The sequence below is a fragment of the Sordaria macrospora genome, chromosome 2, assembly GCF_033870435.1.
Source record: "Sordaria macrospora chromosome 2, complete sequence".
Lineage (NCBI taxonomy): Eukaryota > Fungi > Ascomycota > Sordariomycetes > Sordariales > Sordariaceae > Sordaria > Sordaria macrospora.
In genome coordinates, this window is record NC_089372.1 from 4,638,071 (window position 1) to 4,658,399 (window position 20,329).

General features: G+C 52.9%; 7 protein-coding genes and 1 non-coding gene across 8 annotated transcripts; 2 read left to right on the forward strand and 6 right to left on the reverse strand.

Annotated features, from left to right (window-relative positions):
* Window positions 1-102: 102 nt before the first annotated feature.
* On the reverse strand, window positions 103-2,930 carry SMAC4_03155 (uncharacterized protein). Its single transcript, XM_003349519.2, has 2 exons — window positions 833-2,930; window positions 103-536 (listed from the first exon to the last, which is right to left on the reverse strand). Exons 1-2 carry the CDS (start codon window positions 2,322-2,324, stop codon window positions 436-438), a joined length of 1,593 nt encoding a protein of 530 aa, XP_003349567.1. The 5' UTR covers window positions 2,325-2,930; the 3' UTR covers window positions 103-435.
* A 193-nt stretch (window positions 2,931-3,123) lies between these two features.
* On the reverse strand, window positions 3,124-5,528 carry SMAC4_03156 (uncharacterized protein; the record flags this gene model as incomplete). Its single annotated transcript, XM_066089897.1, has 3 exons — window positions 3,124-4,861; window positions 4,930-5,280; window positions 5,409-5,528. The coding sequence occupies 3 exons, from the start codon at window positions 5,526-5,528 to the stop codon at window positions 3,569-3,571; spliced, it is 1,764 nt and encodes a 587-aa protein (XP_065946214.1). The 3' UTR covers window positions 3,124-3,568.
* Window positions 5,529-5,661: 133 nt separating this feature from the next.
* On the reverse strand, window positions 5,662-8,544 carry SMAC4_03157 (uncharacterized protein). Its single transcript, XM_003349521.2, has 2 exons — window positions 7,881-8,544; window positions 5,662-7,825 (listed from the first exon to the last, which is right to left on the reverse strand). The coding sequence occupies exon 2, from the start codon at window positions 7,421-7,423 to the stop codon at window positions 5,912-5,914; it is 1,512 nt and encodes a 503-aa protein (XP_003349569.1). The 5' UTR covers window positions 7,424-7,825; window positions 7,881-8,544; the 3' UTR covers window positions 5,662-5,911.
* Window positions 8,545-9,310: 766 nt separating this feature from the next.
* SMAC4_03158 (uncharacterized protein) lies at window positions 9,311-11,131 on the reverse strand. The gene is made up of 2 exons (XM_066089898.1): window positions 10,978-11,131; window positions 9,311-10,889 (listed from the first exon to the last, which is right to left on the reverse strand). Exons 1-2 carry the CDS (start codon window positions 11,008-11,010, stop codon window positions 10,008-10,010), a joined length of 915 nt encoding a protein of 304 aa, XP_065946215.1. The 5' UTR covers window positions 11,011-11,131; the 3' UTR covers window positions 9,311-10,007.
* Window positions 11,132-11,701: 570 nt separating this feature from the next.
* Window positions 11,702-14,329, forward strand: SMAC4_03159 (uncharacterized protein; the record flags this gene model as incomplete). The annotated part of the gene is made up of 1 exon (XM_003349523.1): window positions 11,702-14,329. One exon carries the CDS (start codon window positions 11,702-11,704, stop codon window positions 14,327-14,329), a length of 2,628 nt encoding a protein of 875 aa, XP_003349571.1.
* A 1,252-nt stretch (window positions 14,330-15,581) lies between these two features.
* Window positions 15,582-17,882, forward strand: SMAC4_03160 (uncharacterized protein; the record flags this gene model as incomplete). The annotated part of the gene is made up of 2 exons (XM_066089899.1): window positions 15,582-16,595; window positions 16,655-17,882. The coding sequence occupies exons 1-2, from the start codon at window positions 16,288-16,290 to the stop codon at window positions 17,880-17,882; spliced, it is 1,536 nt and encodes a 511-aa protein (XP_065946216.1). The 5' UTR covers window positions 15,582-16,287.
* Window positions 17,883-18,322: 440 nt separating this feature from the next.
* SMAC4_13280 lies at window positions 18,323-18,394 on the reverse strand. The gene has a single exon. It is a non-coding gene; the product is annotated as a tRNA-Thr (tRNA).
* A 409-nt stretch (window positions 18,395-18,803) lies between these two features.
* On the reverse strand, window positions 18,804-18,971 carry SMAC4_03161 (uncharacterized protein; the record flags this gene model as incomplete). The annotated part of the gene is made up of 1 exon (XM_003349525.2): window positions 18,804-18,971. The coding sequence occupies one exon, from the start codon at window positions 18,969-18,971 to the stop codon at window positions 18,804-18,806; it is 168 nt and encodes a 55-aa protein (XP_003349573.2).
* Window positions 18,972-20,329: the final 1,358 nt, after the last annotated feature.

A 20,329-nucleotide genomic window follows, 5' to 3' on the forward strand; every position in this document is an offset into this window, starting at 1 on the left:
TCCAGGGACAGGGACAGTCACAGGGGGGAGTGACGTTGTTAACATCAGTTAGTGGCGACGCACCGCGGCCTTGGGCCCTGATTGTTAGTGGCTGAACCAGAAAACCGGGAACGAACAAAGAGATTGATAATCTAGACAATTCGAACTGAACTAACTGGTAGCAATTATGCGCCTGCATAATCTACTTGACCAAACCGATCCATAGGAAGAAGTAAAGAACAAGGAAACATTTTCTTGAAATTACCCAGCAACGAAAGGTAGATTGGTTTGTGTGAGCGCTTGCCAGTGCCTAACCAGTTCCTGCATCTTATGTGCGACCTACACAGTTTCTTGGCAGATGTTGGGCATCTGCGATCCTTCAAGCAATCAACGCAATATTGTCTTTTCCCTCGATAACTACTCCTTCGCTGTCTATACTGTCTTCGTCGGTCGCTATTAGTGGAGCGGTGATGCACTGCCATCATCATCACTCAATTCCTCGTCATCATCGTCCTCTGAATCGAAGTCCGATTCGTTGTCCGAGGAATGTCCACGCGCTGAAAAGTGTCGTTAGCAGGGGCAACAGAGTGGTGTGTGACTGGCTTCCGCTTGGAAGGACTGTTGAGGCCGATGTGACTGGTCTAGTAGTAGACGTAGTGGTGAGGGTGCTGAGGGTTGTGAAGGTGGTAAATATGGTAAGTGTAATAAGGGTGGTGTGGGTAGTAAATCTGGTAAAGGTGATGAGGGTGGTAAGCTTGGTAGAGGTGATGAAGGTGATAAGGGTGGTGGAGGTAATATAGGTGATGTAGGTGATGAATGTAATGAGGTTGGTAGAAAGGAAAGTGGTGCATACTCGGAACGCCTGTGATGTGCTTGCTAGGCGTAGCTATGTCCGCGGCAGGGTTGCTGAGAAAGGTCTCCAGTTTCAGGCCAGTGTAGGTCCTATCCCTCTTGGCATTAACCATCCCCTTCAGGTTTTGATACCCTGTTGCTGGAGTGCCGTTCTTCTTCTCGGCCTCGTTTGGATTGACAAACTCTACCACCGGGTAGTGGAGTACAGCCCTGGAAGCATTAGATCTTACCACAGCTTCCAAGTGACCCAGGCTCAGTTCTCGAAGATGTGGAAATGACTCCTTCTTAAGGCTACGCAAGAATTTGATCCATGGGTTTTGCTCATCATCATCCATGTCGAATGAGTGTTGGTCGGAGTTTTGCTGGAGTTTGACCCTGCGTAGGCTAATCGCTTTCAAGGTGGGCGAGAACTTGCGAAATAGGCGAGCAAGCGTGTTTGTCGAAACACTGCATTGTCCGATGTCCAGCTGTTCCAGGTGGTCGAGCTCGACCGGTGGTGGGAAGCGGGATGGATCAGCGTTGGTTAGGCCAGGGGAAGACCATGCGCCAGGGCGGAGGGAACTGGCGAGCCACTTAAGCAAAGCCTCTTCCTCTCCATGGTTCGAAAAGCATCTCCTGAAGTTGATTCTCAGCCACGTAAGGTTTGGAGTGAGTGCCAGGAACTTCTTGAACAGGAGGTACTGAATCCCGACATTTACATATGTGACCGTGTTGATATCTAGCACGAGGTGCAGCTTTTTGAGACCCGCAAGTATCGGCAGAAGATCAGGCTCTAGATAAGTGGGAACCAGAAAGCCGTGCTCGCGGACTGCCCAGTTCTCCCTAATCACCACTTCGATGCCTTCTGGGCGGGCTTTGGCAGCAGCCAAGGCGTGGATGATGAGCGAAAACAAGCGGGTTGGATAGTCTTCCTCTCCAGCCCGTGGCTGTCCCGTGAACGGTTTTACTCCGGTGGTTTCAAGGAGGGTGTTATGGCCATAACTGCTCCAAGTCGCGTCGCCGTCGCGGGTCCGAGAGGAGGAATGGAAATCTCGAAGATCGATGATCTCAAGGTGGCGCAAGTTCCTGAACGCCTCAACGAGCATGTCGCGTGCCCGGCCGGATACCAACAGTGTTTGCTGGTCAGCGTATGCTAGGTGCCAGTTCAGGGATTTTTGATCGTCGGTTGCCGCGCTGATTCTGTTAGGTGGGAGAATTTGGTCGGTCCCGATGATGACATGCTTAAGATGGTGAGAAAGGCTCGGGTGTTTTGATATGTCAACGAGAACCTGGAGACTAGGGCCGTAGATCATGAACTGCTTCTTGCGGAAGAACTCGTACGCAAACGAGTAGTAGAGGGCATTTTCCAACGACTTGCACGTCAAGCGCGCGTTGCAAAGGTCGGGTGTTCTGACGAAGTAGGTGATCCTTGTCAGAACTTCTTGGGGCATGCGCGTCAGATATGGCTGTGGTGATGGAGCCTGAGTATCCATGATTGGTGTTGTTGTTGCCATTTGTGCGGTTGCTGTGTTGAGGCTGCAGTGAGGTGTAAAGTGAGTAACGCTTGCGAGCGTTTGAGAGTCGTGATGTTCCAAGAGAGAGAAGGAGGGGTATGCTTGTCGAGTAAGATGGGTTCCGTTAAGACAACAGCGACCCGGTCGAGTTTGCAGCGAGGCGCAGCGAGTGGTGTTTGAGATGAGAGAAGGTGTGATTGATGAGCAGAAGGGTCTGCTTGTGGCTGCAGTGGTTGCGACCCGGACTCGGTTCGGGGTGGGGCGGGGCCGCAAAGTGAGTGGTGTTTGAGAGAGAGTAGAAGGCGTGAGGGATATGGAGGAAGAAGGAGTGACCTGTTGGGACGGTTATCGAAGTAAATACGACTGGGTTGAGGTTGTAGAATGTGGCGATGTGAAAAGTTAGTGGCGCTTGCGAAAGCTTGGGACAGATGAGAAATCGCGATGTTTGGAGAAAAGAAAGAAGGCGGGGGGAGGCCTGCGTGGAGGGAACGAAGAAGTAGACAGGATATAAAGAAGCGAACGGGATCCCCAGAGCAACCGCGTCGATTTTTACACTTCCAAACAATAAGATGGCAGGTACGCCGTGTGCCTGTTGTCAATTGGAAGCGAGTCCCACAATCGCGACTGCTGCCTGGCGGTTGCCTGTCAATGGACGTCGTTACATCAGGTTGGGACACGCTGTCACGTGTAATGGAAGGTGCAAGGTACTTACTCTTGTCGCTCACATTGCAAGCAAACGGTTCGAAGGGGAGCAAATGCGAGTACTTATTCCACTGATAGCTACTGGTTAAGAGTGTAGCGCAACATCGCGCCCCGTCAGCGAGAGATGGGATGAACGGTGACTTCATGTCTTCCGCGCCGATCTCGATGCACTAACAGCTTGACTAACAAACCCATGGCATATGTGTTAGCAGGGGCATTTGGCCAACACTATTACACACCTCAACCTTAACCCGTGGTAAGAACAACTCGCAAGGTGATACGCACCTGATTGTGTACTGATTGTATTCTTATTCTTATCAATGCTATGTAACCCAAGTACTATTAATCCAGCTTCGATTATATTCCTTCTTATTTTCTCCCATTCCCATATTGGCTCAAGTGATGCGACGCGCAAAGGCAGTGTCCTGTTTGCAACACCCAAACTCCACGCTTTCCAAGTCCCTTATTCCAACCATGGGTCCGACAGGCACCGGTCGCGCCGAGTCATCCTTGCTAACTTGTTCCCATCTTCCTCGCTCGCATTAACCCCCATCCCGGAATGTTCCTGGCATGCTCCTCACTTGCGCGCTCATCCCACTATTCTGCCGGGTTATCGGTGACACCGGTTCGCTATTCGCATCCCGATAGTCTGTTATCGTCGACATAGGCGAGATATTTCCTGGTCCTGCCGTTCCATAGACGGCGGCTGGTTGCTGAGGATACGCCCATTGGGTCGGCGATTGACTCGGAGGATACTGGTATTGATGTTGGTAAAGAGACGGCTGTTGGGTCGGCGCGTGCTGAACTTGTGGATGTGGGCCGTATTGATACTGCTGCGGGCTATAGGGCTGGTAGGGTTGGTGATGCTGCGGGTGTTGTTGGTAATAATGCCCTGGTTGTTGCTTCTGTTGCTGCTGCTGCTGCTGCTGCTGCTGTAGCGCTTCCGCATAGGTCATGTTAGGAACCGGTGGAGGAGGAGGGTGCGGTGCTTGCAGGCTGGTCATTGTGGGTGATGTCTGCGTTACAACCGACTGCGGATTCCAAGGCTGTGAATTCTGAGTGAGATAAGGAGTGGGAGATAATGGAACATTGGTGAAAATCTCAGCAGAATTGGAGTAGTTGTGACCAGGGGTCTGAAGCACAGGAGCCTCTGGCCCTATACGTTGTGGTTCAGTGTTCTGATAAGTCGCCGGTGGCGGCTTTGGAAGAGTATAGCCTGGTCCAGATACGCCATGAACACTCTGACCGTCATGAAGAGTTGAGCCGCTCAGGATACTATCCGATTTTGCTGGCATCATGGGTCGTGGACCCCCGGGTCTCGAAGGCGTTGGGCTGGGTGGTAGAGATACGTGAGTGGGGTTCTTAGGCGTGGCACTTCTGGCAGGCGAGGACCCGCGCTCGAGGATTGAAGGGTCGAACCCCCTAGCAAATCCGTCCATCGGTACTATCTGCATGGGGATCGGATTCCCTTCGGAGTCAAACCTGCGCGGCCTGGTCCTTGCATCCCATGGTGATAACCATGGGAGCAGAAAGGGACGATCTACCCTGAAGACGACGTAGCATTCGATGCTGAGGGAAAGACTGGCCATGACAGAAGCAAAGAGGTCCATGTTGAGGAGGACCGCCTTGCTGCCACCTCCGCCAAAGTATATGCCAACGGCGAGGAGTATGATTGTAAGCACCCAGACGGAGGTGGCAGATATTATCAGCATCCTTGTACGGGCATGAACGGGATGTAGGGTCTTGCGACCCTGTGAATCCAGGATTCCGTAGAGGGTGTTGCCAGCTCTGGTGGCTCGAATATGGTAACCGATGTAAGCCATAGAAAGGATAGACTACGAGAGGGTTAGCATCAAAATGGGGCTATATCAGAGTGGGGAAAGGAGAATGAAGGGTAACTTACAGCAAAAAGCATGAAACTCTGCGCAATGCTCAGCATCGGGTTGTCATTTGCTGCAATCTTCTTCGCCAAATAAAGGATTGACACGATGATTCCAGATGTTGATGCAAGAAACGTGATACACAGTCCCGTAAGAGTAACTGTCGGCATCCATCCTCCAAATCGCGGCTCTGGCGGTGGTGGTGTTGAGAGTTCCTGCTTTTCGACGCTGCTCACAGCGTCAGAAGCAGTAGGTTGTTGATCCATGTCGTACGCGTTGTTCCACGATGCAGAGGTGCAGTAGCTCAAGATCTCGTTGATATCGCCAGCGATACCTGTTGTCGTGGTCGTCCGCAACTTCTCGAAGTGGCCGTTCTACCGTTGTCCAGTTGAAGATAGAGGTACGAAGGTCAAGAGGGACTCGACTTGATAAGGGAGAATACGTTATTTGCTGAGGTCGCGGCCTCAACGCAGAGGTTGGCGTCGCGTGGGCGGGGACTCACATAGAATTGTGGCAGGAAGACCACCACGCCGCTACGTGACAGCGTGTTCGGTGATTCCCATACTGCTGGACAGTAGCTGATGAATGTTGCGGCGCCCGTTCCGGATTGGAGAAAAGACATTCTTTGATGGGGCGTGGGTCAGGAACTGGAATGTGAAGTTCGGGGTAGGTCTCAGCCAAGGTGATCATGGCAATGACGCAGCAGGTAGTCATCTATGTCCATGGTACCATTGGCAAGAACAAGACAAGCCATGGATGACAATAGGTAATGAAGGTGAATTGCAGTGATGAGAGGAACAATGGATGAATTGGACATGACCAATCCGATGAAGTGGAAGCAACATCTTTACAGGCACCAGAACTTTTCGCCGCAGCAAATACGAAGCAACAGGCAGAACGTAGGGATGGACATCGCTAATAATTGTGAATGGAATGTATGCAGAAATGACGAGAAATGGAAAAGGTCGTGATGATATTCAGTTCATCCAGTCGCTTGGAACCACTCTAGAACTCCTCGCCCATCCTGGCTCCTCCACCTCCAACCCAGTCTTCGCGCTCATAGTAGCGGAACACGAGGTCATAATCCTCGAAATCGTGAACAATGCGGTCAACACGACGGTATCCGTTGATGCGCTCCATACGCTGCTTGGCAGCGGCGCCCCAGTTGCGACGAGTATCATCAGCATCCTCGCCGGGTGTGGTAGCCAATGCGCCCTTAGCCTCGAACAAAGTCACGCTAAAACGTCCAGGGCGGAAGATGTTAACAACCTGCTCAATGACTTCAGCTGTCTGCCGTCCATTCTGGCGTGCGGGAACGTTGGTTTCAAAGGAGGCAAAAGAGCACTGAGGCTCAGGGGTAACGTGGACGGTGAAGTAGTGACCGGCCTTGGAAACAGCTCCGTCGGCGCCGGCAACAGCGGGCACAACGCCGTTGGCAGAAAAGCCGCAAGGCGAGAACTGGTAGGCATCGACACGAGCATCGGGATAGGTGGACGTGGGGTACACGGCGGAAAGACCGCATGCCTCCGACACGACAGTGCCCAAGGCGTGGCCCTCAGTGGTAAGGGCCTCGGGAAGAACAGCCTGGCCATCGGCATCGCAGTCTCCGGAGCTGCTGAAGACGTCAAAAGAGGCATCTCCGTTCGCCTCAGACTTGGCAAAGAGCTTCTCCTTGGCGATCGCGGCCGCTTCATCAAGGTAAAACTTCTTGGCGTTCTCGGGATCCAAGTCGGTCATCAGGATCTCCAAAGTCTCATCCTCGTTGTTCTCGATAACACCTCCAAAGGGGGCCACGATACCAGTAGGGATCTTGGACCTACGGCTAGGGCTGACACCACGGCTCGAAGTAGGCGTGCGTGGAGGCGTGAGGGAGCTGGTGGGGGATGTAATGTAGAGGTACCAGTGGTCACCGTTCATCTTTCCAACCATGTAGGCACTGCCGTTCTCGAACATGCTATCCAAGAAGGTAACCTCGTCCCTCCAGCTCTTGTGGGGGCCACGCTGCCTCTGGGGGAACAAGAAGTTCTTGCGGCTGTAGAAGACGCGTAGAGGAGTAGCGGCAACCTTGGGGTCGTCCAAAGAAGCCACATTGTGGTAGGGAAATCCAGCCTCAGCGGCGGCGATGCGCAGCATCAAGTCCAGACCGAGCAGCAGAGTAGTGGTACCACATGTCTTGAGAATGATCTTGTGGGGGAACACAAACATGCTGGACTCGGAGAGGAGGTAGGCGTCCACATTCTCGGAGTTGATGATGGACAGGACCTTACAGTGGACCAAATCAAGCATGGGAGTCCAGGAGTCAGGGTTGACGGCCTTCAGGCCACCCTCCTTAACGCCAGCAGGGAGGGCCTTGGCGCTGGGCGCAAACCAGACCTCAAGGAGCTTCTCGGGGCCTTCAAAGGCATTGGTGGAGTCGAGGTCGGCAGCGACATCGTGGTTGATGGTAAGGTAAGGGGTGCCCTCGGAAGGGGAGAAGGTGTAGTTGGTGGGAATGGCGGGAACTCCGAGGCCAGACATTTTGAATCGATTTTAGGGTTGTTGACAGTGTGTCTTCTAAAACGAAGCGTCCGCGGGACACTAGCTGCCGCTCAGATGAACTTTGATGGCGTTCGTCTGAGAGAGTAGGCCCACAGGATTGTGGTGTCCTTTAAGAGGCTGGCTTCGCCAGCAGCAGGTGGATGAAGGTAGCTGAACGTCTCACGAAGTAGACGTTAGGGAGGTCGAGTACGAAGCGGGAGGAGATAGAACTTTGAGAGCAGAATGGTGGGCTTTGTCGTCGAGTTCGCCGTGGTCACAACACAACCGATACCTATGGGCGATATCGGGCAGTGAGGGAAGGTCGAGAGAACCGGGTCGAGGGACGCGGGCAGGCTCCGAGATGTTGGTTATGAGGATGATTGGAAAGTATGCTATTTAGGCCTAGCAAAGAGATGGTTAGTCAAGGGGAAGTGGTTTGGGAGAACAAGAACCGCACTTTGCAGGCTTGGACAGGAAGGGAAGGAGGTCGATCGAGCTCATGGAGCGGCGGCAGAGAGGGGAGCGAGAAGCGACGAGGAGCCCGGGACAGTATTGGGAGACTGTACGGGCGAGGAGAAGCGGAATTCGGGTAGCCATTTGGGCATGTGAATCTTGGATGGATGTGAAGCCGTCTGGCAAGAGTCGTCCTCCCGCCGAGGCCGGTGGTAGAGAGTATTGGCCGTCGGCGCAAAGCAGAGGAGGGGGGTATTTGCGATGAATCGAGATGGGACGAAAGGCCGTGTCGGGATGGAATTGATCGGTAAAAGACTCACAATGTAGCGGTGGTGCGTAATCCGATAAAACTGGCAAGAAAATACAGGTCTTGAGAGAAGGGAGATTTCGTCGTCAAAGGGGTAATTTGAGAATGGATCAAAACAGTTGAAAAGGTCAGAAGGAGGGGTTGCAATGCGCCTGATGAGAGATTTTGAAATTTTATGGACGGGAGGCCGAAAAAAAAGTGGGATTTGGGTTTTGCTGGAGGTTTGGCCCCGGCCGGCCCTGTTTGGCGGGGGACAAGTGGGAATTCCAGAAGGAGCAGCCCACTGCGCCCCCAAGATCGACCTCGTCCCCGGCGCTGCAAGGTCCAGCGTTGCGAAAGCCGGCCGACAGCTTCTGTTAGGCTACGGTATGTAGCATAGGAGTAAAGTGCTAACATGCGAACTGCATGTGGGTTTCACTGTGTTCTAGGCGCCCCGGCCGTGGAGGCAACATCGAGAACACTTGATTCCGAGGCCTGTGACTGGTCTCATCAATTACAACTCAACTCGGAACACAACTTTCAGAAATCTCAATGTTTACTAATTGCAAGATCGCAAAACGTGAGATGATACATGCAGGACATGTGGCAATGAAGTCTTGTCAAGAGACTTGACCGTGTTCCATCATTCTGCATGCAATTCTTCGGTTCTTTGAGTTCCATGTCGGTCTTCCAAGATTCCTGTCCTACGAGCAAAGGAACAAAGTGGAAATAAAGTTTCCGGTATGGGGGCATCCAGGGGCACGGCACGCGGGGAAAAGCCCATAGGTAGGTAGTTGCGGGATCATCCGCTGGGAATCCGCCACATTTACACTATAGCCGCCATCCTGCTCAATTCAGTTCACATAGCTTACTGCTTCCTCTCACTCAACTGGGTTTTATCTACCCGCAAAAACTAAACCTTCTCTAGTTTAGGTCGATGGCACGGTTGGATCATCCGCTCGAACCGCTGCAGGTCACTTGAATGCCAGCTGTCAAGTCAAGCGCTGGGTGGTTCGCTAAGTCCGCCGGCCACGATGGCACTCCAGTTCTGAAGTGCCTCCCAGATACGCTAGACTGTAAGAGAGTTAAATAAAACCCAGTTGAATGAGAGGATGCGGTAGTAGAGTTCACAGGCTCCGTTCAAGCACGATGGTATAGTGCATTATTTTCGGCTTTGAGGTCATCATTTGCTCGCCATGTAGAAGGTCTTATAAGGGCTTTGAAATGACATGTTTATCGGAGCAAGCTATTCATGATCGCCATCGATGTGTTAGGCTCAAACTCAACCTGCGTGAAGTCATAATCCCCTATCCTAATCCATACTCTCAAAGCGCCGCAGAAGGTCCGGTAAGCGGAAAAGCGGGAAGATAAGGCTGTGGATGAGGGACCCCGACCTTCTACGAGGACACAAGGCCTTGTCCGCATCCCGGAGAAGGACGGCAAGGATGTCGCATAGTTTTTGATGAAGGAGGTCTCAGTTGCTCACGACAAGTATCAACGACCCCTCATGGCTGTCTCGCTTCTGCATGATTGTCTGATTAGGTGCCAACTCAGTCAACTTGAGTTGTTTTCCGGTCCTCCTTCCAACAACACCAGCAATTGGTCCATCGGGTCGCGGCAGTGACTTGTACTGCCCATATGGACGACGGGCATATGTTTGTGCTGCATACATTAGTTTGGATCCGCGTGCATGCGTCAAACGGTGAAGCTCCGGCTGGAGCCAAGCCGTTCGTCCGGTGAGCTGGTACCGGGAGAGGATCCAGCATGGAAAGCCGGGCGTTGGAGGAAGCTCTCGGAAGAGAGTCGAGCGTTTGGTTCAATTCCCAGTCTGGAATAGGTTTCCTTTCATTGCTGTACAGCGGATATCACATCGGCGGTAATTTTGCTGAAAATCTGTGCAAGGGAGCAGTCCTTGTACTTGTGCACCAGAAGCGAGCCATCCTTAACTCCCACCTCTTCAGCCGCGCTGGCCCCAGCAGGAGTCGATACATCTTTCCCATCGACCGTGGTGCCTGCTGGGTATGTTGGTCGCTTGCCTGTCTCGATAAGAACGAGAAACTGAGGGTCGATCGGAATACGGCCAAGGAACCGAACGCCAAAGTCGTTGGCCATGACCTCTCCTCCACCACTCATGAAAATGTTTGTGCACTCGCTGCAGTTGGGGCAAACAAAACCGCACATATTCTCCACAACACCGAGAACTCGAATGCTGGTTTTTTGGCAGAAGTTGAGCTCCTTCCTAACATCGGCAGTTGCCACAGCTTGAGGGGTGGTGACCACGACGGCACCAGCAAGCTGACCAGGTCGTGCCTTTTGCAGCAGGTTCTCCGCCAAAGAAATATGTTCGTCGCTGGTGCCAGGAGGCGTGTCGATAAGGAGATAGTCGGTCTCGTCCCAGAACACGTCGGTCAAAAACTGGCGAACCATGGCGGTCTTCTTTGGTCCACGCCAGACGACGGCATCACCCCGCTTGGGAAGGAGGAAGCCGAGACTCATGACGCGAAGGGATCCAATGCCGGCTGATGGGTCAGCTTCGTGGACGGTAATAGGCAACCAACCGCCAGGAGCTTGTGTCACTTTGGCATCTTCGATACCGAACATTCGCGGAATCGAGGGGCCTGTAAGGTCAACATCCAGGACTCCGACGGAATGGCCCGCAAGCGAAAGAGAAAGGGCAAGCTGGGTAGTGACAGATGATTTTCCAACACCTCCCTTGCCCGAGAGGACCTGCGTGTTCTGGTCAGCAATGACATCTTTTTGGGCGATGGTGGGGTCCAGCCTATGGAAGAACCCATGGATGACCGGGGATGCATACCAGGACAATATGCTTGACTTTTGTGAGAGACATTTTGGCTGTTCAGTATTTCAATGTCGCGATACGATGTGTGTGATTGACAGCAGGTTCCTCTCAGCCGTTTTGAAAGTTTCTGGTGTTTTGGAGTTTGTGGAATTTGTAAATTGGGTCGGACGATGTCATTGTCAAAAGTCAAAGTCGCTGATGAATCTTTGCCGTTGAAAATGGGAAAGCGATGAAATGCGCCTGGATCGGCCTCGAATCGGCCTGTGCTTTATCAGCAAGTGGGGCCCCCAAACCGTCTTCCCGTCTGCCAAGCCCAAGCCAAGTTTCTTCAACAGGGGCCTGGGCAAGCGTTTTGCGGAGATGTATAAACTGTAGCAAGGGCACCGGATCATCCGGGGCATGGGCCATTCGCAGCTGCTACTACAAGATAAACGTCTTTGCAGAACAGACCGATGCTGGCCCCCTGACATGTGCATTTGGCATCCAGGCATTGAAACCATGGAAGCTTCAACATCCATTTCGGTGTCTGTTCGCCAGTCCACAAACACTCCCGCCTTTTGAGTTCTCGATCACGGCCAGGCTCAATTGGAGCACAGGAACACGCCAGACGACGCCTAGATCGAATTATACAACGGAAACATCGGATACACGACATGCTTAGCTGCACATAGTCGACGCCAGGTGCGCGCAACATGACCGTTGGCGCCATAGCAGAAGAGGTCCCTATAGTTACAACAGAATGGACGATCCATGGGGCTCACCATGGGCTACAGCAGATGCACCAGCAGACCACGGACACAGCTTGACGAGAAAGAAATCCGACCTCGAGCCTCCCAAGCGAGCCCTGCTCTCCGCCAGCAACTCGCCCCGATTACCAGCTATCACGGCTCCTTCGCCATGGGCAGACGATAATGGAGATGGGTTCGGAGACTGGGCTGCCCCAGATGGGTTGGGAACACACACAACAACAACAACCGCGCAGTCGGGGTGGACAGGTGGATGGCGGTCTCGGAGTCCAAGTCTTGCGGCCCCGTCCCGAGACAATGGCTTCAGGTCTCGCAGTCCTAGTCTAGTCGCACCGTCGAGAGAGAACAGCTGGAGGTCTCGGAGTCCGAGTTTGATCGCGCCGTCACGGGATAACGGCTTCAGGTCGCGCAGCCCTAGTATTGCTGCCTCCATCAGGGACGAAGAATTCGCCAAATCCAATCCCATCGCCTTGCCAGACAATATCGCATCTTCAAATTCACCCATCGCGCCCGTACTTCGACAACCGTCCCCTGATCCGTGGGCCGCCGAATACTCACATACACACCACAACGATGGCGGCATCACTCCCCGCCTGGTGCTCAACCTACCTCAGTCTATCACCGAAGAAGAAGACGGCGTCGGCACAGGGAAACTGCCTGAGCTGAACCCCGATTGGGCAGAAGAGGAGGATGCGCCCAAGGATCAGGCAAACGAGGAAGAAAAGAACAAGCCGACTGGAGCAAAGGCAGAGAAAGAGGTGGAATTTGCTCAGAGCGATCCAATACGAGTTAGCGTGGAATCGAATGCTGGCCGTCAACCGACTCGTTCAACCTCCCCTTCTGGCGACGATACCGATCATGGAGACGAACAGCAAGACTCGCCCATCACCTCCATCGACGACGACTCCCGCGCAAGGCCACGCCTCAAACGAAAACCGTCTGGCATTGTGCAGGAACTGGTGGAAAGGTTTGATGGAATAGCAAAAGCCAAGAACCAGGAGTCCCCGGTAATACGACGCGCACAAAGCAAAAGCTCACTAAGTCCCCATCATCAGGACATCTCGGAGGAGGCGTCGGATTTTGGTGATTTTGAAGATCCTGAGGTCAAGGAATCACCACCAAAGTCTCCAACCCCAGAACGACCATCAACGCCAAAAGAGGTTCAGAAACCTTCTCCACAGCATAAATCTTCCCCCACGACATCTCTAGCGCAGTCGATGGGCAGCCCTCTAGGCCATTTGAACGAATCCGTGACCAAACTCGGCGCGTTGAATTTAAATATTGACTTGTCAAATGTAGACAAGCTATTTGACACATCCACCAACGTCAAACCGTTGTTTCCATACGCCGACGTATCGGACCACATCATTACTGATAGCTTTAACAGCATCTCAGAGCGCAAGGCCTGGTACCGCATATCTCGTTTCGGATCGTCGCGCAAACACAACGTGGGAGACGACGACAACTATAGAAGGGTCGCATGGTCGACGTCAACTATATGTCAGGAGACGCTTCAGACTGTCCGTCGATGGATGGAGGAAGACTCCATCGCAGGCCGTGTTTCCCTAGGTGGAGGAATATCCAAGACGCAAAAGAACATGTTTGGATGGGATTCCTCCGCGGAGCCAGTCACTCTTGATGCGATTTTTGGAAAGAGAACTCCGCCTACCCGACCCTCTTCCGTCCAACCACTCCAGCCACCAAGTGCATTTGGCCATTTGGGTAATTCACCCTTGGGCAACATTACGGTCAATTCTCTCAAACAGCAGCCGCATCGACCAGCGAGCCTTGAGTTACCACCAGTTGCCACATTCAGCTGGAATAGTGGCTCCCCAGCTTCAACAGGACAACCTCCCATGACCGCGCCCCTACCATTGACACCATCTCGACCAGCTCCAAGCCCTTTCAAAGTGACTCCAATGGATCTAGGAATGTCTTCCATCAGCGCAACGACAGCTGTCGAGGATAATGACGACGACTGGGGAGAGATGGTATCCTCGCCATCCGTGGAGAAATCTACCGTGGGCGGCTTCCCTGATTTCAACGCACCAGTGTCAACGTTGACCCCAACTCGGGGCTCTACTCCAGCCTCAAAAACAGTCGAATCCATGTTCCAGTCAAGCCCGGCCCCGGTCACGGTCATGTCCACACCTAACGCAGGAACTAATACCACCGCTCCCGTTACATCTCCGGCAGCGGATCCTTGGGCGTCAGCAGACTTCTCCTTTTTCGAGACCCCTTCTCGGCAACAAACTGGTCCCACGAGGTTCTCAGCAACGCCAAGCCGTCCATCCTCCATGATCGCCGCCTCTTTTACTCCAACGGCTCCTGCTTCTTCCATTCACTCCTTCGATTTATCGCGAGTGGCTACTCCCATCTCATCCGCCTCGTCAGTTATCGCACCCTACTCTTCCATGACTCGAAACAATAGTCCTGTTGCCGCGAAAGGGACGACTTCATCGGCGATATCGTCGCCCATCGCCCCTCAAATGACACCTACCCGCCAAATGACACCGACACTGGCGTTCGGCAGCCAGCAACAGAGCCAGCCGACAGAGGATGAACCTACTGTCGGCTCCATCATTGGCGGTCTACCGGACTTGTCTTATATGCTGCGTTAATGAGTCCAAGACATGACCATTGATCCGTCGGACGAGCGGCGACGACAAAAGCTAGCGGCTCTCAATTGTACACAAGGCTGGGTAGCCTGTTTAATACATAGACTGTAATTGTAATCGTCCAAGGCGATTTGTTGCGACTTTCCTAGGCATGCATGGCGCTGGCGTTGTGGGGCGGGGGAGATGATTTTGCCATGTAATCGAGAGTTGTGTACTACTGTACAGAAAGCAATGACATACTCATGTTGGGTCTGGGGTAATCAAATCAACGGCCCATGGACTGTTTTGTGTACCATTTCTGTGTGTTACGTTGGGATCTCTGTCGTTTTCCTCTATGGTACTGTCTTTGTGCATGGTATTGAAGATGTTTTCGTGAGGCCAGTTGAGCCGGTTTTCTGTCATGGGGGCAGTGGTGTTGCTCGAATCTGATTTAATTGCATTTGAGATTCTGTTAGACCCAACCCATTGGTAAGTTGGGGTTACAATGGTGGGCAACGACCGCTCATGCCGGGAGCACCCAGCTCGGAACACATGAACGGCTGTTTCTCTGTGGAACAGAACGGACCTTCTGTGTCTCGTGGCACAAGCATCTTCTCGGGCGATGACGATTCTGCCGAGGGATCGCGCCTCGTACAGGAAAGAAAACTTGGAGATAGGCGCTGGATGTGACATTCCGTCCAATATTCTCGAGCATGCGTTGCGGTATACACCGTATAACGTACCACGACATATAATCGCAGACACTTGCCACCCAGTATTGCAACATCCGTCCAACACATCCGAGAGAACTGAAAATGGAGGCAAACCCCGGCCACCGCTCCATACCGATTACCTTATACTACATCACATTTTCTCTTCTCGCGACAAACGATGTGGCTCGGAGTCGCGAGGAGGCCGAAAACCTTTACGCAGGTTATCAAGGTTGTCAGCGTCAGAGCGCCGAGGAAAACAGCCTGACAGCATCGAGAAAACAAAAACATCCCAGGCGATCCCACCGACTTTCTCTCCCCCATACATAAACTTCTTGCCGCTCTCCACTGCCGGTTCGGAAATTGGGGTCGATGGAGAACGGCAGTCCCCGCACCGCATCGTCGGCTCGTGGGGGACTGGGGCCTCTCGGACGGCGTGCCGTGGTGCTCGGCCGGCTTGGCCAAGTGCTTGGACGACCCCAACGCCCAATTGCGCCCCTGAAAAGAGCCCCATTTACCCCAAAATACCGCCAGCCTACCCGGTGAAAGCTAAAGGAACTCGGGTGGAGTTACCGAACGGTATCAAACACCGGGCCATGGCCGCTGGGGAGCTGGCGGTTGATCAACGGCGGAGTTTGGCGGTAGCGTCATTGATGGGGACCAGATGCCAAACCGAAAGGGCCGAATGAGTTTATCTCCATCTGCCATTACCAAGTCGATTTGCCTCCTTTTTCTTTCTAACAAACGGAATTCGCTTCATTACGTGTACAAGGAAACGCCAACATCCTGTAACCCGTGCTTGGCTCTGTACCCCGCGAAAAGATTTCCATGGCCGGTTCCACCTAAATCTATCACTAAGCACTTACACCGACCGAGCCGTCTCCGTACGAAAATGGTGGAGAGCGGTCCGGGCGGTTGCCCACACTCTGGTCGAGTTAGGCGCGAGTCAACGCGGGGTTCACAACCAACAGGGAGACAAGCACGCAGACAAACTTGAAGCAGAGGAGGGTAATGCGACGTGAAACTGGATAAGATGCAACAAGATCCCCACCACGCACACAGTAGCTGATCGTCCTAGGCCCAACCCGGGAGGGCTAGCGTCATATGGATCCTTGTTGGCATCGCTCACAGCCGCAAGTGCACATGCCTGGCTCTGTACTTATAGACATATCAACTTCAGCCCAGTTCCTCTCATCTTTTCTATTTCACTCCCTCGACCTGCTCTCCTTGACTCGTCCAGAACCAAGCTGATCAGTCATCGAGATTCTCAAGATGGCCATCGTCGCACTCCTCGCGTCCCCATGGGCGCCCGTCGTCCTGTTGGTGGGGGTTGTCTTTTACTATCTTGTCCCCTACTTTGTCACGTATAGCGCCCTGCGCAAGATCCCATCTCCCTTCCCAGCCCAGTTCACGGATCTCTGGCTGCTGTCAGTATGCCGGAGAGGTAACAGATACGAAAGGGTGGACGAGCTTCACAAGAAGCTGGGTCCCGTTGTTCGTATCCAGCCCAACCATGTCAGTATCTGCGATGACTCTGCCATTCCCACCATCTACGGCCACGGAAACGGTTTCCTCAAGTCGTAAGTTTTCTACATCGACATAGTGAACTCCATAGTCTCCCCCTGCTAACAGCCCGCAGTGACTTCTACGATGCCTTTGTCAGCATTCGCCGTGGTCTCTTCAACACCCGCGATCGTGCTGAGCACACCCGCAAGCGCAAGATCGTTTCCCACACCTTTTCAGCCAAGTCCGTCTTGCAGTTCGAGCCCTACATGCACTCCAACCTGGAACTCTTCGTCAAGCAGTGGGACAGCATGATCAAGAACTCCAAGAGCGCCGATAAGGCCGCCCATCTCGACTGCCTCGAGTGGTTCAACTACCTTGCCTTCGACGTCATCGGTGATCTCGCCTTTGGTCAGCCCTTCGGCATGCTTTCCTCCGGCGCCGATATGGCCGAGATTCGCTCTTCGCCCGATGCTCCTCCCATCTACGCGCCCGCTATCGAGATTCTCAACCGCCGCGGTGAGGTTTCCGCCACCCTCGGCATCCACCCCGCCCTCAAGCCCTTCGCCAAGTACATCCCCGACGCTTTCTTCACCAAGGGTCTCACCGCCGTCGAGAACCTGGCCGGTATCGCCATCGCCTGCGTCAAGTCCCGCCTTGACAACCCCCCTCCCGAAACCCGCAAGGATCTCCTGCAGCGCCTGATGGAAGGCCGCGACGAAAAGGGCCAGCCGCTCGGCCGCGAAGAACTCACCGCCGAAGCCCTGACTCAGCTCATCGCCGGCTCCGACACCACCTCCAACTCGTCCTGCGCCCTCCTCTTCCACGCCGTCCGCACCCCCGGTGTCATGAAGAAGCTCCAGGCCGAGCTCGACGCCAACATCCCCGCTGAAGTTGACGTGCCTACCTACGACATGGTCAAGGACCTTCCTTACCTGCAAGCTGTCATCAACGAAGCCCTCCGCTACCACTCCACCTCCGGCATCGGTCTCCCCCGTCAGATCCCTCCTGATGCCCCCCAGGGCGTGCACATCCAGGGACACTACTTCCCGCCCGGCACCGTTCTTTCCGTTCCTACCTACAGCATCCACCACAGCAAGGAGATCTGGGGCCCCGATGCGGACGAGTTCAAGCCGGAGAGGTGGGAGAACTTGACCACCCGTCAAAAGAACGCGTTCATCCCCTTCAGTCATGGTCCCCGCGCTTGTGTCGGCAGGAATGTCGCCGAGATGGAGATGAAGCTGATTGTGGCGACGTGGGCGAGGAGGTACGAGGTTCAGCTGTTGCAGGATAGGTTGGAGACCAGGGAGGGTTTCTTGAGGAAGCCGTTGGGACTGGAGGTTGGGTTGAAGTTGAGGAAGTAAATAAGCTTTTGGTTGTAGCGATGGCAGGAGAGAGATACGGTATGGGAGTGATGGGTGGTTTAGTGGGGTGTGTTTATGGTTACTTACCTATGCTCGGGATGACGTGCATAGGGTTTACATATGATGACGATGATGCATTGCAGCGGAAGGAAGCATGTTCCTGTATGTACTTGCGGTACTTTGGAATTTTTGTACATTATTGATAGCAAATAAGTTGAGTCAAATTCTTCTTTTCTCATTTGTGACTTTCATTTCCTTTTCAGACCATTTTCATTGCGCTGCAAAGTCACAAGCATTGTTCCACAACCCCTTCACGATCATGCTGCGTCTGACTTTGAACAAGACTTAGAAAATATAATAACAAAAAGAACAATCACAACGTCGATACACAAAGAGCATGAAGGCAAAAAATGAAAAAAAGAGAATTTTTGATTAGGTTTTGCCCACAGCCAGAATCGAACTGACGACCTCATCATTACTAGTGATGCGCTCTACCACTGAGCCATGCGGGCTTCAGATATCTTTTGGCGTTAGATGTAGACCCTATTAAGCCAAACGAGCATAGCATCCCTACCAACGCTCGCGAATCTGTCTTCGTCAAGGTCGTCAACGACACTCGGCGATGCTTACAGATTTGTGCGCTTTCTGGCATCCAATAACATTGAGTAATGAGTGGCAATGGTAGAGCTACGAATTCCTATTTTTCCTTGGCATATGTTGCTAGGACGACCTACAAATGGGTATCATGAGCGCTGCCAAGGTCTTCCCATCCGATCACTAACTCCCTCAACTCCGGATACCCGCTTGCTTGACAAAACACAGGCTCGCAAAACCGTTCCCAAGTATAAACCATGCAATAACAATATTTTTCTGTGCTCAAGGTCCATAAATCTTCTTCTCGTCCTCCTCCTACTCCTACTCCTACTCCGCCTCGTCATCGTCGTCGTCGTCGGAGAACGTGATCAAATCGTCCGCCTTATCATCGTTGTCGGCATTACCGGCAGTGTCAATCAACTGCGGCTGAGGCAAGCGGAGGCACACGGGCATAGTGCTTTGAGCGTCAGGCAACATGTTAATAGGTAGGGCCATGGGGTCGATACCCCAACGGACGTGAAGGCTAGGCCATGTGGACCTCAGCAGCTTACGGGCAGCTTGCGCCTGAGCGCGAAAAGAGCAGAACGTCCAGCGGAGAACGCGCTGGTGGTTGTCCTCAAGAACAGTAGCAACACCCTGAGTGTCGTATTTTAGATTGGCATTGAATAAGGGCGAAAGCCTGTGAACATTCACCACCTCGACAGGGCCTCGGATCTCCAAGACGCGAGTGGCGCTTTTGGAAAACTCTATCTTGGGTGCGGACCTGTTGTCGTTTCAGGCCACACCGACGGTCCTTCCTGCGATCCGAAGGTTGCGCGCGTAATTGAAATGGTAGAGATAGACTGCATATTCGCGATTGAACATCACGATTTTGGCGCAAGAAGCACTGCTATGACCGCCGACGTAGGTAGTAGGCGCAATGGACGTGGCATAGACACGTCCGAAAAGGGCGTGGATGCCCAGCGCATCCAGAAGGATCTTGTCGGTTGTTCCGACCGGGAGGTTTGTCAGGAACAAGGCGCAGTTATCTTCAGGGGAGATTCCCAGCAAGGAGTTCTTCGGATTTGTGATGTCACCCTTATAGCGCAAGGAGAAATCGTGGCTCAGTCTTTCCTCCGCTGTGAAGGTAGGATCCTGACCCATCACTGTGTCCATCGGGCGGAAAGAAGTGGACGAAGTGGAGGGTGAAGCCCTTGATTAGGGCTTGTTCGGCGGCGGCCTTTGTCTGTGGGGTAGAGTTATGAGTCTCAGCCTTACGGCGCCAGTCAAGAGCGGAGAGGGCCGCAGATTCCGAGTTTGTCTTATTGGACGTTATTGCCCGACGGTGAGGGGCGACATAAGTGTTGGTACGCGTGTTCGAGGATGTTGAACGGTTGCTCGCTTTGTGGGTAGATATGTGATCGTCCGAGCAAGTCAATTGAGTGTCGAGTAACGAGTCGCATTTGTTTTGTTTGTTCTTGGACATCTTGAATTTGGGGATGTAAAGTCCTTGTTGCTCATTGGACAGTCAGTACCAGATGCCAAACATTATTCTGGGAAGATGCATTTACCAAGGTAGTTGAATGTGCTGAATCTGAGCTGTAGATGCTTTTGAATGAGGCCAGAAAAATACCAGGCCACAACAGCAACTTCCTTGGATGGGTATGTTGTTTCGTTAGATCTGGGCGACCGTTTGGAAGGGTTGGAAGGTCAAACTCCAGAAGTTCAAAGTGAGGAGGGATTGGAGGGAGAATTTGGTATTTTTATAGGCAGACTGAGAAGGAAAAATTGTGCGACTGTGGTCCGTTCATGAGTGCAAATTCTGGAATAAATGGGTGTAGTAAAGGGGATCTATCAAAGCACCGTTCGCTTGG

Bases quoted from the DNA above. Each gene is read 5' to 3' on its own strand.
- SMAC4_03155 (XM_003349519.2), bottom strand. From the start codon at position 2,324: ATGGCAACAACAACACCAATCATGGATACTCAGGCTCCATCACCACAG. The intron at 537-832 runs GTATGCACCACT...GACACTTTTCAG, and splicing joins GCACATCACAGGCGTTCCGA to CGCGTGGACATTCCTCGGAC.
- SMAC4_03157 (XM_003349521.2), bottom strand. From the start codon at position 7,423: ATGTCTGGCCTCGGAGTTCCCGCCATTCCCACCAACTACACCTTCTCC.
- SMAC4_03158 (XM_066089898.1), bottom strand. From the start codon at position 11,010: ATGTCTCTCACAAAAGTCAAGCATATTGTCCTG. The intron at 10,890-10,977 runs GTATGCATCCCC...CAGAACACGCAG, and splicing joins AAGTCAAGCATATTGTCCTG to GTCCTCTCGGGCAAGGGAGG.